Genomic DNA, 17939 nt, shown 5'->3' on the forward strand with positions numbered 1-17939 from the left:
ATGGCTTCTATTTAAATCATTTAAGATTTGCAGATGATGTTCTCCTCCTCACAAGACCCAGAAGAGTTACAAAGACATATAGAAAAGCTGCACAAAACAGGAGAACCATTTGCTTAAAAACAAACATGAAAAAGAGCCAGATAATGTTTAATAAATTGATCAAAGAAAGAAAAAAACTATATTTGGAGAAGAACTAGACACAGGACACCACTACATATGCCTTGGCCAACGTATCTCAATAGAAGGTAATATAATAAAGGAAATTAAATGACATATTAAATGTGACTGGCAGGCATTAAGCAAGCTAAGCTTAATTTTTAAAAACAACCCTGTCAGAAGAGAAAAGTTTGTGATCATTGTGTGCTACTTGCTCTAACATATGCTGGTGAAACATGGACACTAACCTCACAATCGATACAAAAGCTACGAGTAATGCAAAGAGCCATGGAAATTACAAGACAAGACAGAAACATCTGCACACAACCGCCCCATTTCCATGCAGATAAAGTTTTCAGACTCTGTCAGGTAAAAACTGCTTGAGTAAAAACTGCCCTAGGATCTCTCAAACACTTGTCGCCCTAAGGGAGACTGACGACTTCGTCTGCATGGAATTGGGGCACTTGAAAATGGAGCGTCTCTTCAGCAGAGGCCTTGAGGAAGGCCTTTCCTGGTGGAAACAGAGCTTCAGAGCAACGCACGCTCTCTCTGGGGGTCCATTCTCAGCAGCAAAGTTTTTTTTGCAAAGATGGCAAAAGCTTTGCAAATGGAGGGAAAGATTTGATGTTTCAGGCATTCCCTCCATTTGCTGCAGCTCTCATCCAGACCTCCATTTGCAGAGAACAAAGGCCTAAAGCAACCATCACCAACCTTTCAGACTTCAGGAACACTAAGTTCATAATTTTAAATCCCACAGACCACTATTATGATCTGCCTATTGACTGGCTGGGTGGGTATGGCTCAATGATCATGTGACTGGGTAGGCGTGGTCATCTCTATGTCACTCATGTCGAGGGGCACCTCACCAGGTTCTTGACCCTCCCCTCGCAGCCACTCCTCATCTCCCCCCCAGGCTCCTTAGGGCCCCAACAGGAAGTAGTTCTTGGAGATAAGCAGCTAACATTAGAAAAGAGTTGGCAAAACAGCTCAGTTCCAATAGGATCTGACTGAAAGGAGGCTCAGTAGAAAGACCTTACTGAGGACTATGACCTTTCCAAGAGAGGGAAGACCTGTGGGAGTACAAGGCCAGGTACAGGCTCCTGAAGGCTCAGCGAGCTGATGGTCATGGTTATATTTACTCCAATTTGCAGATGCAGGAGAATGACTGATAGAGGAAAAGGAAACAAATAATAAAACCCTTTAACTCTTTTGGGGGGATGGGGAATAAAAGAATTGCATTATATCAGAAACTACTCCATGTAATAGAATTGTGTTTAAAATATATTAATAAATATGATAACAAGCAGCAGCTATAACTGAAATATTTTCCAAACATAGCTTCCAAAAATTTTCCAACAACACACCATTCTAAACTCAAGGCCATCCATTCCAGAACAGTGAAATGCTGAACTCAGAGCTTCTGTATTCGGTAGGTGTCTTATGTTTCTATCATTTTCACACTTATCATTACTCTGAGAAGCTGTTCCAAATCCCTCCAATTCATAGTCAGTATGTATTACATGTGAGTTGTGCTGCATAAATATAAAAAATAACAGACAATTTTGTATCACACCAAACAATCTGGGTCTAATTGAAAGCTACTAGTATAGTCATTAATATATTTTCTTGCAATACCACAGAAATTATACAGTTACTGAATGATAAAGTTCACATTAATTGGATGTAATCTTTGCATAAAATGAACAAACAGTAAACATAGATCCCCCCCCCAGTCTACTCTGCTATCACTTTGGGTGTTATTTTTAAATAATTACTTTCACCAACTGCAGTATTTAACATATTTTTCAGACTATAAGACGCCCTGCACTATAAGACACACCTAGCTTTTGGGGAGGAAAACAAGAAAAAAAATCTGCCTCCCAGCAATTTGACTCCTTGCAACAAACAGCAAACAGCCTGGTCAGCTTCAGCAAAGCCTGATTTAGCACAAACAGCTGATCTGCAGTTGGATTAGCCTCCCGGAATACCACCAGTCAGCTGTTCCAGGATAAGGGGATCCCCACTGCCATCGCCATCCATTGCTGCTGCTACTATTGCCATCACTGTGCACCCCAATTTTTGCTTCTGCGCATCCCATTTTTGGTCTGTTCCGGGCGGCGGCAATAGGTGGTGGCAGCAATCCCTGTCACCCGGAACAGGCCAAAAATGGGGCACACAGAGACTGAAAATGGGGTGCGTGGAGGCGTGATATGTGGTAGCAGCAATGGGCAGCTAAGGCAGAGATTGGCAGTGAAGATCCCCATAAACTGGAACAACTGATAGGTGGTATTCCGGGAGGCAGATCCAACCACCAATCAGCTGCTCATGCTAAATCAGGCTGTCATGAAGCTGACCAGGCTGTTTGCTGCAAGGAGGCAAATTGCTGGAAGGCAGAGGCTGAAGGGTTGGGGTTGGCAGGCTAACAGGGATTCAGCAACATTTGCTGTATAAGATGCAGACATTTCCACCTACCTTTTTGGGAGAAGGGAAGTGTGTCTTATACACCAAAATATATGGTATATATTTTTTGTTGGGTTTAACTACTCTACTACATGCTTGCACTGTCTTGTAAACACATCTCTATGGTCAGGTTGCAATTAACTGACCAGTGTGTCACCTTTTGATGACCAAAAGGGGCAGATACCCTGCAGGCTATATAAACCTCTGCAGGGTAGATGCCCCCCCCCCCTTTCTTCTTCTTGCTCTTCTACCTCTTCTACCTTCTTCTGTGTGTGCTCCATTGTCCTCGGCTGAGGACACATGTGTGAGATGAAATCCAAAGCCATCCTCACACATGGGACCATCCAGAAGTTATTAATATGGACTGGAATGTAAACTTATCTGCCTGCAATCTATCAATTGCATGAATCAACATAATTGTAAGTAAAGATTGTATTTTTCATCTTTATGAAGTGGTCATTCATTGCTAACAAATGGGATTCTGAACCACGTGTTATTTCTTGCCATGCTAACTCCGCTGCAAATTAAGCTAGCTGAACTCTGCTAATACAAATAATATTAATGATAATCAAAATACCCAACAAAGGGTTTTTATAGTACAATACCAAATCAACATAATGCAATTGCTGAATCAGATTAAGATATGGTTTGTTTAAGAAACCATAAGAACTAGGTCCATAATCATGTAAGAACAAGACCAAAAATCTTTTCATGTGATATGCAAATTCTATCAATATGAGCAAATGTAGAGCTCCACTATCTATTATTATTCTGAATATTATCTAAGTATATCAGTTGGAAATAAATAAAATATGGAATCATCTTGCAAATTCTTCTCTGATCCCACTTTGAATACAATATCTAGAAAGTCAGTAACTTTAAATTGTAGTACATGTACCATGCTACATCATTTTTCTATTACTACTATAACTACAGCTGCAACAACTACAACTAAGTGGTTGTGGGTTTTTTGCTTTATTAAGTTTTTATCAATGAGCCATATATAGAATAACTTGAACAAGAACTACCATATCTTTGCTTTTCAAAGCATTCTGGAGCACAAGGTTATTTGCCTTCACTTGTTTCAGCCTTAAGCATAGATTTTCCACCAGAGTATCCCTGTCCTTCAATTCAATGAACTGAAAAGCTGTCTTGCTTTTTACACTGATAATGATGGGATTGGGTAGAAGACTTGTGTCCTCCATCTTCTCGATACTAGCAACCTGTGAACAAAAATTATCCACAAAAGTGAGGAAAAAGTTCTAATTTTGATATGCCATCAATATTCAAAGCTATTGTTTATTCCAGAAATACAAATGCAAAGATTATTTAAGATTGTAATCTGCAGTATGAACTGAATTTGTTACGTTTTTATAATGAATAAATAAATCATAACTGATACTAACATTTTAGCAAAAGTGTTTCTTCACAAAAGTTATTATTTTTTATTTGGAAATCACATTAATTTAAGTAATTGTGAAATGACTTATTATAATGATTAGGATAAGTACATATATACTTCTAAGAATTTCCTCCACCCACACCAATACTTTAATTAATAGTCAAAGTATTTCAAGTTATAGATCATATCTATCCTTTCAGAGGCATAAAAGATTTTAAAACCAAACTTATTAGTGAATAGTATACTAACTTCGGTAAGAGGAATAAGAATATTACAGCAGCTATCTTCTTTGCTTGCAAAACAAATATAACCATCAGAAGCATACAGCTTCCCAGCTGTGTGACAACGGCTGAAGGGTGTCCATAAAGAACAATCCACAATTTCATGCAACCTCTCCTTCTTTGGTAACCTAAAAAAGGCTCTGAAGTATTCGTTTTGTGCTCTTGTCTCCAAATCCCTATTTAAAAAAGAGAGATATTTATTTAGAGATAATGTAAGTGCCCTTTTCAATACAATAGGACCTCCCGAGTAAAAGAAATATATGCAAGAGAGAGAAAATAGATGCTTGTGTTGTTGGTTTCAAATTTAATCATATTATTTGAAGAAACCTTGCATCAAAAGTGTGTTAAAATGATTTATTTATAGATCAACCTCCACTGCTGAGTGCTGTCTACCTATCTTTGACCACAGTGATATACAGTGATCCCCCGTTTATTGCGTCCCCAACCATTGCGAACAGGGTACTTCGCTATTTTTCAACCCGGAAGTCAAAATACCATCTACGCATGCGTGCCCGTGGGCACGCATGCGTAGATGGCAACCGGGAGATCAGCTGCTGGGCGGCTTCCCTGAGTCTTCCCCCTCTTGCTGGCGTCAGCGAGGAGTTTCCCCACCGCCCACGCAAACTCCTCGCTGCCGCCCGCCCTTCGCCCGCCCACGCCGTTCATTCTCGCCGCACGGGCCTGTCCACGCTGTCTCTCGGCGCTTTCGAGCTGAGTCCGGGAGCGAGTTCGCTCCCGGACTCAGCACGAAAGCGCCGAGAGACAGCGCCAAGGAACGGGCCTGTCCACGCTGTCTCTCGGCGCTTTCCAGCTGAGTCGGGGAGCGAGTTCGCTCCCGGACTCAGCACGAAAGCGCCGAGAGACAGCGCCAAGGAACGGGCCTGTCCACGCTGTCTCTCGGCGCTTTCCAGCTGAGTCGGGGAGCGAGTTCGCTCCCGGACTCAGCACGAAAACGCCGAGAGACAGCGCCAAGGAACGGGCCTGTCCACGCTGTCTCTCGGCGCTTTCCAGCTGAGTCGGGGAGCAAGTTCGCTCCCGGACTCAGCACGAAAGCGCCGAGAGACAGTGCCAAGGAACGGGCCTGTCCACGCTGTCTCTCGGCGCTTTCCAGCTGAGTCGGGGAGCGAGTTCGCTCCCGGACTCAGCACGAAAGCGCCGAGAGACAGCGCCAAGGAACGGGCCTGTCCACGCTGTCTCTCGGCGCTTTCGAGCTGAGTCGGGGAGCGAGTTCGCTCCCGGACTCAGCACGAAAGCGCCGAGAGACAGCGCCAAGGAACGGGCCTGTCCACGCTGTCTCTCGGCGCTTTCGAGCTGAGTCGGGGAGCGAGTTCGCTCCCGGACTCAGCACGAAAGCGCCGAGAGACAGCGCCAAGGAACGGGCCTGTCCACGCTGTCTCTCGGCGCTTTCCAGCTGAGTCGGGGAGCGAGTTCGCTCCCGGATTCAGCACGAAAGCGCCGAGAGACAGCGCCAAGGAACGGGCCTGTCCACGCTGTCTCTCGGCGCTTTCCAGCTGAGTCGGGGAGCGAGTTCGCTCCCGGACTCAGCACGAAAGCGCCGAGAGACAGCGCCCCCCGGACCCCCAACCCGGGTTTGGGGGGCTGCTAGGAAGCCCCCCATGCCGGCGGCAAACAGCCGCGCCGCCCCCAATCTTTGGCTCCTCGCTAGCGCTGTGGGAGTAAAAACACCATCTGCACATGCGCAGAAGGTGTTTTTACTTCCGCATCGCTACTTCGCGAAAACCCGCTCGTTGCGGGGGCTCCTGGAACGGAACCCTCGCAACGAGCGGGGGATCACTGTATCAGAAAATAGAATGTTGTTTACTATGTTAAACAACTATATGATATGCATTTCTTGTTGCTAACAACTTAGCTACATACCATTTGAAAATAGTTAACAGAACGACAGGAATGAAAGTCTTACAGATAGATAAACGTATCAAGAGAAAAAGTTGATTTTAGCCCAAGGTGTCTAATGAGATGGATACAAGTGGTTAAGTGTTCTCTTTTTTGTTATTTTAGAATGTAACCAATACTGCTTTATTAACTTTGGCAAGCATGAGCAAGTTAGTGGGTAGTATGCATGCTTTTGTAAGATTTTAGCTGACTGCAGTTGTAACCAAGCCAATCAGAAATATTTTCCCAACCCTTAGAAACAACATGGTACCAAAAGACTTCTATAAATAGTTTCTTACTGAAGTTATGCTATTTGTTTCATGATATATAGGCTTCTCAAATACTCTTTTTCAAAAATTAAAATAAAAACAAAGAAGTTGTTCCTACTGTTCTACTAAAGAATGTAATGTGTGGGCTATAAAAATCTAAGTATTATTTAGACAAGACAAACAGGAAGAAAACATTAGGTTAATCATGCAAATATTCCTTTGGAATATCTACCATAAATAAGACTAATTGATTCGACATATTTTTAATTGCATCCAAAATAGATAAACTCCTAATATAATCTCCAATTTGAAGAGGTCCTGTTACAAAATACAAATAGATATGAGCCAAGTTTTTAAAATATATATGCACATTTTCAAAAAACCATGCACCTATACAGTATATATACAATAGGTCACAAAAATTAAGCAAGAATGATTCCTATATATACATCACACAGGATGTAAAATGTAGCCAGTTATCTGATCTTGTAGTCCTGAAATGTCTACAATGCTATAAATTAACATACGTAAAGAGGGGGAAGTTAGATTTTTTTCCTTGTCTTTTTTCCTTCTTTTTAAAAACTATTTTAGTACCATTTTTTGCACTATATGACACACATAGCTTTGGTGGAGGAAAAAGAAATCTGCCTCTGCTGCCCATCACTGCCGCTGCCTATCACCATCTCTGTGTGCTCTGTTTTCGGACTCTGCGCACCCTGTTTTCTGCCTCCTTATGCCCTGTTTTCAGCTTTTGTGCCTCCCATTTTCAGCCTATTCCAGGCAGCAGGAACCGTTACTGCCTATCGCCACCTTAGCACATTTCATTTTTGGTCTCTGCATGCCCCATTTTCAGGCTCCATGCATCCCATTTAGGTCCATTCCTCACAGAGGGGATTGCTGCCACTCATCACTGCCATTCACCACCAGAGATTCCACAGCCTGGAACAGGCCGAAAACAGGATGCAGAGGCCGAAACAGGACGCATGGAGGCCAAAAATGGGGGGTGCAGAGGCCTAAAATGAGTATGTGGAGGCCAAAAATGTTGGGTAGGAATAGTGGATGGGCGGGGTTTCAGCAACATTTGCTCTATAAGATGCACAGACATTTCCACCCACTTTTTTAGGGAGGAAGATGAGTCCTATAGTTATTTGTATCTATTTTTCTTTTTATTAACGTATATACAACACACAAACTTCACAATGTCAAGTTTAACACTAAATAATTAGTTCAAGATTGAAACCTTTGTTATGTAATAAATATTTTGATTCAAGTTATCTCTTTTTCTCTATGTAATATTTATTTTTAGATGAAAATGTCAAATCATTTTATGCTTGTAATATTAACTAATATTGACATATTTGCTAATACCCTAAAATATCAATTACCTTTATTACCTTAAGATATTGTATAAATATCTTTATGTCAAAACAATAAAGTATACTGATTCGAAACAATACAAAGAAAAGAAACATTAGTTGTAATTCAGGATTGTTTTTGTTGAATTGCATTTGATAAAATAAAGAATAAATCACAGTGAGGAATAGTTTTTCTAAGTAGGCATGGCCACTCTCACTTGTTCAATCAATTTAAAAATGGAGCTGGGTGCTATACAAATCTTAAGTTACATAGGTAGGGTTAGAGTCTACCCACTATTAAAATTACTTTCTACCTACTGTTGTGTGTACTCCGCCCCGAGTCTGCGGAGAGGGGCGGCATACAAATCTAAATAAATAAATAAATAAATAAATGTACAATAATATTCTAAATGCACTATAAGAAAGATAACAGTCTCTTAAAGCAAATTTGTTAATAATGCACAAAAATAATAATTCAAAGAGAGAGAGGGGGGGGGGGAAAGTATTACTGAACTATTTTAAAAACAATATAGTCTGACCCTGAAAGACAAAATTTACACCAGCTATTTAAAAATATTGGTACAGATCTGGAATCAGTTCCGAGTATAAAAATTACAGAAAATATTTAAAGGCTAGTTTTCTTTCATTTCTCAGACAGATGATCTTTTATTTAGGCATGGTTTATGCTACAATAGCATTGAGTGGGAGAAAGTCTCCGCTAAATATTAAAAAGAAGCTTATGTTTTACCTCTTGGTGATTTGAGTAGGGTCCTGCAGACCTGGATCCAGTTCAAAAACCTCATTATCTAGTAACCGGCGGAGAGTTACATCTGCCAACTGTTCCATTATCCTGAATGCCTCATCAATATTAAGAAACATAGAGAAATCTCGTTCTTTATTTTGAGTGGTGATACGGATAATGTCAGTCATAAATATATTGGAGGTTCTTTCCAGTTTCTGAATATCAACCCAGGCTATAGTAAATTTTACTGAAATTAAAAGTAACAAAAATATTGACTCAAAAATATCATTAGAATGCATAGAGTCTCAGAAAAATACCAATATTTTCTCAATGTTTCTTTAAAAGCGAATCAGTCATTCTTTGGGACAGAAGAGTAAACTGTACATAAATCTCTATCTGTAGTAACACAGAGGAAGCATTAATCTATGTAGTGTATTTTAATCACTATTTTGGTTTTTTAGGCAATATTACAAAACTACTGTAAGTACATTCTGGTTCTCTACAAACTTCTTTGAAGAAAAAAAGTTATTCTAAACAAGGCACATGGCAAAACGAATATGGAATTCTTAAATGTAAAGTTAAAACTTTTAACATTGGGGTGTGAGTATGAACACATGCTTGTATATGTATATACATATATGTAAAATAATACAGTACAGTGGAACCCCGACATAAGAGCTGCTCTACTTAAGAGCAACTCGAGATAAGAGCTGGGAGGGGAGAGATATTTCTGTTCTACTTACAAGCCCAAATTCGAGATACAAGCGCCAAGGAGCTGTCTCCTGAAGCCAAACGCTAACTTCCGCGTTCGGCTTCAGGAGACAGCTGCGAAGCGGCGCGCGTGTTTTAAAAGGTTGCAGCCGGCCTGGGGGGCTCGGGGGGATGCTTGCAGCTTTCTTTCTTGCTCTTTTTCTTTCTCTCTTTTACCTTCCCTTCCTCTATTTCTTCTTTTCTTTCTCCTTCCCACCTTCTTCCCTCCCTCCCTCCCTTCACTCATTCCTCTCTTACTCTCCCCTTTCATAAGTTTCCTTGCTTCCTTCCTCTGTTCCTGTCCCTTCCCTCTTTCCTTCCTTCCTTCCCACCCTCCGTCCATTCATTCACCCATTCCTCTCTTGATCGCTTAAAGCCGGTCCCTGGTGCAAAAAGGGTTGGGGACCTCTGTCCTACAGGATTGGGTGGCAGAGAAGTTGAACATATGTAAATTTAAAAGTTTAAGAAAGTTTACAAGTTAAGTGAAAGAAACTTCATTATTCATTTATATGTACATGTACATTTCTTCATTAAAAACATGTCTTTCTGCATAATTTAGACTAACTTTGTGAGTTTTTTGAGGGCTGGAACCAATTAAAATTATTTACATTAATTCCTATGGGGAAAAGTCGTTCGAGATAAGAGCTGCTCGACTTAAGAGCCCAGGTCCGGAACGAATTAAACTCGTATCTCGAGGTACCACTGTATATAGAAAAATGTTTATAGAATTCTTTGTTGGCCAAGTATGATCAGACACATCAGGAATTTGTCTCCAGTACATAAGCTCACAGTGTACAGTGATCCCTCGATCATCGCGAGGGTTCCGTTCCAGGACCCCTCGCGAAGATCGATTTTTCGCGAAGTAGCGGTGCGGAAGTAAAAACACCATCTGCGCGTGCGCAGATGGTGTTTTTGCTTCCACTGCCGGCCGCCCTTCGCCCGCCCACCCCGTTGCTCGCGCCTGGGGTGCGCGCGCGCTTGGGGACATCCCAGCTCCGCTCCCCAGCTGGGAAGCGGAGCTAGGGAGTCCCCACCGTGCGCGCGTTGCTGGGGAAAGCGCGCGCGCTTGGGGACTCCCTAGGTCCGCTCCCCAGCTGGGGAGCGGACCTAGGGAGTCCCCAAGCGCGCGCGCTTTCCCCAGCAACGCGCGCGCGGTGGGGACTCCCTCCCCAGCTGGGGAGCGGACCTAGGGAGTCCCCAAGCGCGCGCGCTTTCCCCAGCAACGCGCGCGCGGTGGGGACTCCCTCCCCAGCTGGGGAGCGGACCTAGGGAGTCCCCAAGCGCGCGCGCATTCCCCAGCAACGCGCGCGCGGTGGGGACTCCCTCCCCAGCTGGGGAGCGGACCTAGGGAGTCCCCAAGCGCGCGCGCTTTCCCCAGCAACGCGCGCGCGGTGGGGACTCCCTCCCCAGCTGGGGAGCGGACCTAGGGAGTCCCCAAGCGCGCGCGCTTTCCCCAGCAACGCGCGCGCGGTGGGGACTCCCTCCCCAGCTGGGGAGCGGACCTAGGGAGTCCCCAAGCGCGCGCGCATTCCCCAGCAACGCGCGCGCGGTGGGGACTCCCTCCCCAGCTGGGGAGCGGACCTAGGGAGTCCCCAAGCGCGCGTGCTTTCCCCAGCAACGCGCGCGCGGTGGGGACTCCCTCCCCAGCTGGGGAGCGGACCTAGGGAGTCCCCAAGCGCGCGCGCATTCCCCAGCAACGCGCGCGCGGTGGGGACTCCCTCCCCAGCTGGGGAGCGGACCTAGGGAGTCCCCAAGCGCGCGCGCTTTCCCCAGCAACGCGCGCGCGCTGGGAAGCAGAGCTAGGGTGTCCCCAGGCTCGCGCGCACCGCCCGCCCGCCCACGCTGTTGCTGGCTCCGCTTCCCAGCTGGGAGGCGGAGGTGGGGTTTCCCGCTGTCTTACCAGGGCAAGAGGGGGAAGACCCAGGGAAGCCTCTGCCCGGCGGGGAAACTCCACCATCTACGCATGCGTGGAAGGGCACGCATGCGCAGATGGTGGAGTTTACTTCCGGGTTGAAAACTCGCGATATGGCGTTTCGCGAAACTCGAGATCGCGAAACTCGAGGGATCACTGTACATATAAACAGCAAGTAATAAATCATAGGTCATAAATCATACCGTGTTTCTCTGAAAATAAGACTGGGTCTTATATTCTTTTGACCCCCAAAATAAGCACTTGGCCTTATTTTCAGGCAGGTTTTAAATTTTTTTGAAGTGCAGGAGGTCGCGAGCATGGCGGACTGTGAATCAGCTGAGCTAATTGGGAGTTGTCTCTCGTTCTGTCTTTCAAGGTGCTTGGAGGTGTTTCTTGCACACTCTTGCCAGCCCCGGCCCTGCCATGGCACTAGGCAACTTTGCAGCTAAGGGCCCCTTGTTGAGTCCTGATCTGGGGCTCATCATATCTGGGGGTGAGCGCATGGAGCTGTAACCATCGGAGCTGGAGAGTTCAACAACGAGCAAGGCCCTGGTAGTGGGACATGTGAGAACAGCACTAGCCAGCTGCTCATCAGCAGGATGTTCTCTGGCAGTTCTGGCTGTGAGCAGCACTGGCAGGTAACAAAGTGTGTGGCCTCGTTACCTGTTTGTTACCTGAAACAAGTTTGTGGGACTACCGTAAAATAAAGTTCAATCAATTAGTTTTTTGTAGTAGTCCCACAAACTTGTTTCCCTGCACACAACGGCGAGAAACGGAACGGAACTGGAAATCAAGTATCAGTAGGCAAAGAAAGGCTTGGAGGAAGTTGGATAACGTGGCTGGTGGTGGGAGGAGCAAGCTTTTCTACCCAGAATTCCTTGTTTTTGAGATCCGATGCTGAAAGGCAGAGAAAGAGCTACCGAGAAGAAGCCAGTCGATCCAGGCATTGGGAATATCCTTTCTCCCCTGCCCCACCTGCCACCCGATAAAGGGATAGGTGGCTAAGCAAGGGGCAGGAAGCTCTACCAAGCTTGAAGAAGAGACAGCAAGAGGAGCCGTCTTGCTCCACGCATCTTGCTTCTCCCCCGCCCAACCACTCCCTACCTGCCACTCCTCTTGATAAAGGAATGCGGACAACAGGTGAGGAGGTGAAGCCCAAGGGGGGGGGTGTCTTGCCCCCCACACCCTAACCTATCTCATATTTATGACAGTTATAATCTGGGTTCTTGTGAACCCCCTTTTCAATCTCCTGATAGGCAAAGTTAATGGGAAAATTCAGATTGACTTAACATTTGCGTTGTAGCTTAATAACTGCAGTGATTGCCTTGATAGGTTTCCCCCCTCCGGCCTCACCTCACATTTTGCTGTCTCCACTCCAAGCAATGAGGAGGCTCATTGATGCGCAGGGCACATAGTTGGACCTCCTGCTTCTTTTGCAGCTGCAAAAGTGGCCACGCTTCCTGGAGGTTGTGACCTGAATGGCACCGGCGAAACAGCTTTTTTGTCGATGGTGGGATGGCCTTCTGTGACCATCACACAGTTAGGTAAGGAGAGGGACAAGAGATGCATCACTGGGCCTATTGCTCTTTCTGCAACCACCATTAATAGAAGGAGCGTGGTGGCTAGGGTTGTGGGAACGGCTGCCACAAGGTTGTTCCACATGGATTGCAGGTACTTATGGAGTGCATGGGGCATGTTCCTCCCCCCTTTGCCCCCTCTGGCCTCACCTCGCCTTAGGTTTTCTGCATGGCAAGCAACCAGAAGAAATGGCAGGGACCGGCTGTGCAGGCGCTTAATTAGGTCTTATTTTCAGGAGAGGCCTTATTTTTGGGGAAACATGGCAGTTATAATAACTGATCATAAGTTACAAACAACAATTGATAAATCATAAGGAACCAATAGGAGCAGATATAGTAAACATGAGAAGATGAGAAAAAATAAGAAGTGAGACAGATCTGCTGAGGGAAATCTTTGTCTACTAGTTTTGGTATGTGATGCTCTATAGTGGTGTCCTGAAAGGAGAAGATGAAATAGATTGTGTCCAGGGTGTGAGCACTCTGTAGAAATTTTCTCAGCCTTCTTTATGGTTTGTGTAGAATTCAGTTCCTGGAATGGAAGGTAGGCTGATTGTGATTGGGGTTTTTTGCAGTCTTAATTATTCATTGAAGTCTGTACCTGTCCTGTTGGGTAACTGCGCCAAACCAGACAGTTGTTGAGGTACAAATGTCAAACCTGATTATTCCTTGTAGAACTGTTTCAGCAGATTATTGGGCAATCTGAGCTGACGCAGGAAGAACATTCTTTGTTGTGTATTTTTAATGATAGTTCTAAAGTTAGTTCATTTCAAATCCTTATAGATAATAGGTATCTTAGATAATAGAACCCAGAAACTTGAAGGTCTCTACTGTTGATACTGTGTTGCCTAATATTGTAAGAGGTGGTAGGAAAGTTTCTTCTAAAATATACTATTATCTCAATAGTTTTAAGAGTGTTCGGCTCCAGAATGTCTGATTGCACCACAGGACCAGCTGATCTACTTCTTATCTATATGCAGAGTCATAATTGTCTCAAATGAGACTAATGACTGAAAAGTTTTCATCTGAAAACTTTAGTATATTCATAGTGTCCTTCGAGATGCAGCCATTAGTTTATATGTAATAATATATAAAGATTAATACAGGTTGCCACTGATGTGGTACACACAATCTCCCTATTAAGAACAGGCCTGTCTATAACAATGCAGACAGTTGACTTGTAACAGTACTAAAAATGGTGGATGGCTGACCAGCAACATGGTCTGACTCAGTGGTGGACAGCATTCCCATTCCTTCAGCTGATAAACTGCTGAAGTCACAAAATGTTTTCAAAAGAGTCACAAAGTGCAGTTTTAATATAGCGTTAACCTGTTTTCAGCAATTCATAAAAGGAAGAGGTTCAAAACTCATAAAATTGGGAACATCAAACTTGCAGACAACACCAAGCTGGCAGAAATAGTCAATACTCCGGAAAATAGGCTTAAGATACAGTAGGATCTTGACAGACTTGAACATATAACAAAATGAAATTCAATTATGACAAAATAAAGGTTCTACACTTAGGCAAGAAAAACCAAATGTACAAGTAATATAAGGCTCAATAGTAGTAATTGTGAGAGAGATCTTGGGAGTCTTAGTGGACAATCACTTTAATATGAGATAGCAGTGTGCTACAGCTGCCTAAAAACAAAGGAGTCCTAAGCTGCATTAACAGAGGGATAGAATCAAGATCACTTAAAGTGTCAATACAGTAGTACCCCTAGATACGAGCATAATTCGTTCCAGAAGGGAGCTTGTATGTCGAGGCAACTCGTATCTGGAACAAATAACATATTTCTCCTCCGAGATAACCAAAAGCAAGGATTCTTGCGCCACCTAGTGGATGCTCGGCTCGTATCCCGAATTTGAGCTCGGGACTAGAACAGAAATGTCTCTCCCCTGATGGCTCGTATCTTGAAATACTCACATGTAGAGCAGCTCATATCTAGAGACACTACTGTATTACATTATAATGTCTTGGTAAAACCACATTTGGAATGCTGCATCTGGTTTTGGTTGCCACAATGTAAAAGAGATATTGAGAATCTAGAAAGAGTGCAGAGAAGAACAACAATGATGATTAGGGGACTAGAGGCTAAAACATATAAAGAATTGTTGCTGGAATTGGGTATGTCAAGTTTAATGAAAAGAAGGACTAGGGGAGACATGATAGCAATGTTCCGACATCTAAGGGATTGTCACAAAGAAGAGTGAGTCAACTTATTTTCCAAAGCACCTAAAGGCAAGACAAAAAGCAATGGATGGAAACTAATCAAAGAGAGAAGCAACCTAGCACTAAGGAGAAATTTCCCGACATTTAGAAAAATTAATCAGTGGAACAATTTGCTTTCAGAAGTTTTTAAGAAGAGATTGGACAACCATTTGTCTGAAATGGAATAGGCTTTCTGCCTGAATAGGGGGTTGGGCTAGAAGACCTCCAATCCCTTCCACCTTTGCTATTCTGTTAAAAAAGGAACTGTCTGTCATTTTGAGTCAGATTGAGTTCCAGTGGGTTTTCCTTAAAATACATTGTCCTTGCTGGAAACCTCTCTCCCCATTTTACGTATTTGTCAAATCCCATTCTCGTTTTATGTACACTGTACGTAAAATGCATAGAATTCTGTGTAGAATCCATTTGCTATTTGAAAGATGCACAAAATCTCATTCTCATTTCATAGACATTTATGTGTATGTCGCTCCATTACTGTTTTCTAAAGCATTTTGAAACTCAGAAGCTATATGCTTTCCACTCCAGTCTGCCATTATCCAAACATGCTTCTCTTTGCCTTATTTAACAAAACCTATTCAACAGTTTGAAAAGTGTGTTAGCTTTACAACATTATCAGATGTTGATACTTACATTCCTTGGCCAAAAAGAAGGAATAGAAACAGAGGTGATTAATGCTTAGATAAAGCCATCCCTGGCGAGGAACTTTTCCTTTCCAGCAGCAACACGAGTAATAGGTAATCAGTTTTTCTACTTCGGGGAAGTTAAATCTTGTCTCAAATTTTACTAGTGCTTCTCTGAACTTCTCAGGGTCCTCTTCCTGTTCTGCTAGCTTGCTGCTAGTCTCTTCTGCTATTAGTGCCTAAATCAATGACAAATGAATGTGTTACAAATGTGCAGCTTAATACTTATCTGCAGACAAATACTTCTAACACTTGTTGCTAGATTTAAAAATGTACAAATTAAAAAATAATTGCTGCAGTTTTTAGTGTACAAGTCATTCTGTTTTAATGTTCATAACACTCTTGATGGCTTAGATAACATTTACTCAACTTATTTACAATACGTCAAAATGCACAAGCTGTTCTATTCACTCACTTTCTAGTTAATTATATTTCCATGTCTGTTTTGACTGTCTTTGCAAATAATTTATAAAAAATAAACACAATTAAAATGAGATAATTTAGTACAAAATGATATGCTATTGCTTATTAACTAGCTCATAGGATTAGCTAGTGAAAGGTATCTGTTCATAAAGAAAAAAGACTGGAGTTGGGAAATTAATTGATGAATCTAAAACAAACATCTATTTCCATGCAATTATTCGTTGCCAAATATTTCACTGAAGAACTTTTTCTTCTTGCAGTGCTCCATTTCCGTCAAGAAGTGCACTTTCTTGCCTCATTTACATTAATTGAAATTTTAAAACAGTACAAAAAAGCAAAACAAAACATAAATAGCATTTACAGATCGTTAATTTGCAATTCTGTAGCATTGAAATATCCATTTCAATAATATTTTCCTTTTATTATACTATTTACTATTCCTTTTATTATACTATTTACTATTTATACTAAGAATAATTCTATATAGATTATTATGCTTATTTCCAGATAAAGATTTTCTGATGAGCGTTGTTCACAAAAACATAAAATAAATATTTCATAATGGTGTGTGTGTGTATAAAATCCAAAACAGGGACTGGAAGATAAATTACATGAGAAGAGGTAAAACAAAGACAGGTATTAAATTTCTATTAAAACATGTACAGTGGTACCTTGTGATACGAACCCCTCGCCATGCGAACAATCCAAAATACGAACCCGGGGTTCGGAAATTTTTTGCCTCTTCTTCCGAACTTTTTCCTTCTTACGAACCCGCCGCCCAGCTGTCGCTTTTTGAAACAGCCGGGGGGCTTCTCGGCATCCTCCCGAACCCGAACGCCAAATCCGAACTTTTGCCGAACTTCCGGGTTCGGTAGGCCACCGAGAAGCCCCGCTGCCCGGCTGTCGCCTTTTGGAACAGCCGGGGGGCTTCTCGGCGTTCTCCTGAACGCCGAACCTGGAAGCTCAGTAAAAGTTCGGGGTCGGCGTTCGGGTTCAGGAGGACGCTGAGAAGCCCCGCCGCTCGGCTGTTAGCTTTTCAAAAGAGCCACGGAGCTGTCGGGCCGGTCAGGAGGCTGGAAAGGAGGTGGGGAATCCCAATAGGGAATTCCATGGGCGGAGCTTTGACATCACAAAGACATCCTTCCTGGCCGGCCGAAATGTGGACTCCAGGAAGGAGGTCTTTGTGACGTCAAAGCTCCGCCCATGGAATTCCCTATTGGAAAAATAGTGAATATTTTCTTACCTTTATTTTACCTCTGACAAAGCTGACAATATCTTCTTTATTATCAAACACAGACAAGGTATGTAGCAGGTTTTGTTCCAGCCATTCCCAGTGATGGTTTATCTCCTCATCTGTGGCACCTAGCCCAAGATAGCAAAATTGTGGGAAGAAAGTTTTCCACTTTGTTTGTATGCTTTATTTTTATTATATCAAGAATATATACTTTCACTTTATTTTTCCATAATGAGAAATTAAATCTTATTTAATTACAGATGGCAATCTTATTGTGATTTTTGCTACAATCACATTTCTTCCTACATCTCCTGCATCATACAGACACACAAAGCAAATGGAGATTAACATTCCACAACCACTAAATTGTTTGGGGTTCAGTTCTGAAAAGAATCAGAAAGGCATTCTTTATGGATGTCCAAACTAGCACTCTCTCGGCTAACTTAAATATTAGTTTATTTCTGGCCTGTCCACAAATGTAATATACTGATGTTACTCAGGGTATCACTCAGGGTATCTTTGTATGCTACTAAATTTCCCATCCTTTTAATACTTTTCATTTTTTTAAAAACATAAAT

The 17939-nt window shown here is 42.9% G+C and overlaps 1 protein-coding gene across 2 annotated transcripts in view; it reads right to left on the reverse strand.

The window, feature by feature from the left end:
- Positions 1 to 17939, reverse strand: part of TBC1D8 (TBC1 domain family member 8) — a 53093-nt gene that overhangs the window by 11252 nt on the left and 23902 nt on the right. For both annotated transcript variants that reach the window (XM_070751012.1, XM_070751013.1), the window contains exons 3-8: positions 17371 to 17489; positions 15655 to 15883; positions 8565 to 8805; positions 4268 to 4475; positions 3645 to 3839; positions 1521 to 1688 (exon numbers count right to left, since the gene is read on the reverse strand). In XM_070751012.1, the coding sequence (XP_070607113.1) occupies positions 1521 to 1688; positions 3645 to 3839; positions 4268 to 4475; positions 8565 to 8805; positions 15655 to 15883; positions 17371 to 17489 (1160 nt within the window). The remainder of the gene's footprint in view (positions 1 to 1520; positions 1689 to 3644; positions 3840 to 4267; positions 4476 to 8564; positions 8806 to 15654; positions 15884 to 17370; positions 17490 to 17939) is intronic.

The sequence above is a fragment of the Erythrolamprus reginae genome, chromosome 4 (assembly GCF_031021105.1).
Source record: "Erythrolamprus reginae isolate rEryReg1 chromosome 4, rEryReg1.hap1, whole genome shotgun sequence".
Taxonomy (NCBI): domain Eukaryota; kingdom Metazoa; phylum Chordata; class Lepidosauria; order Squamata; family Dipsadidae; genus Erythrolamprus; species Erythrolamprus reginae.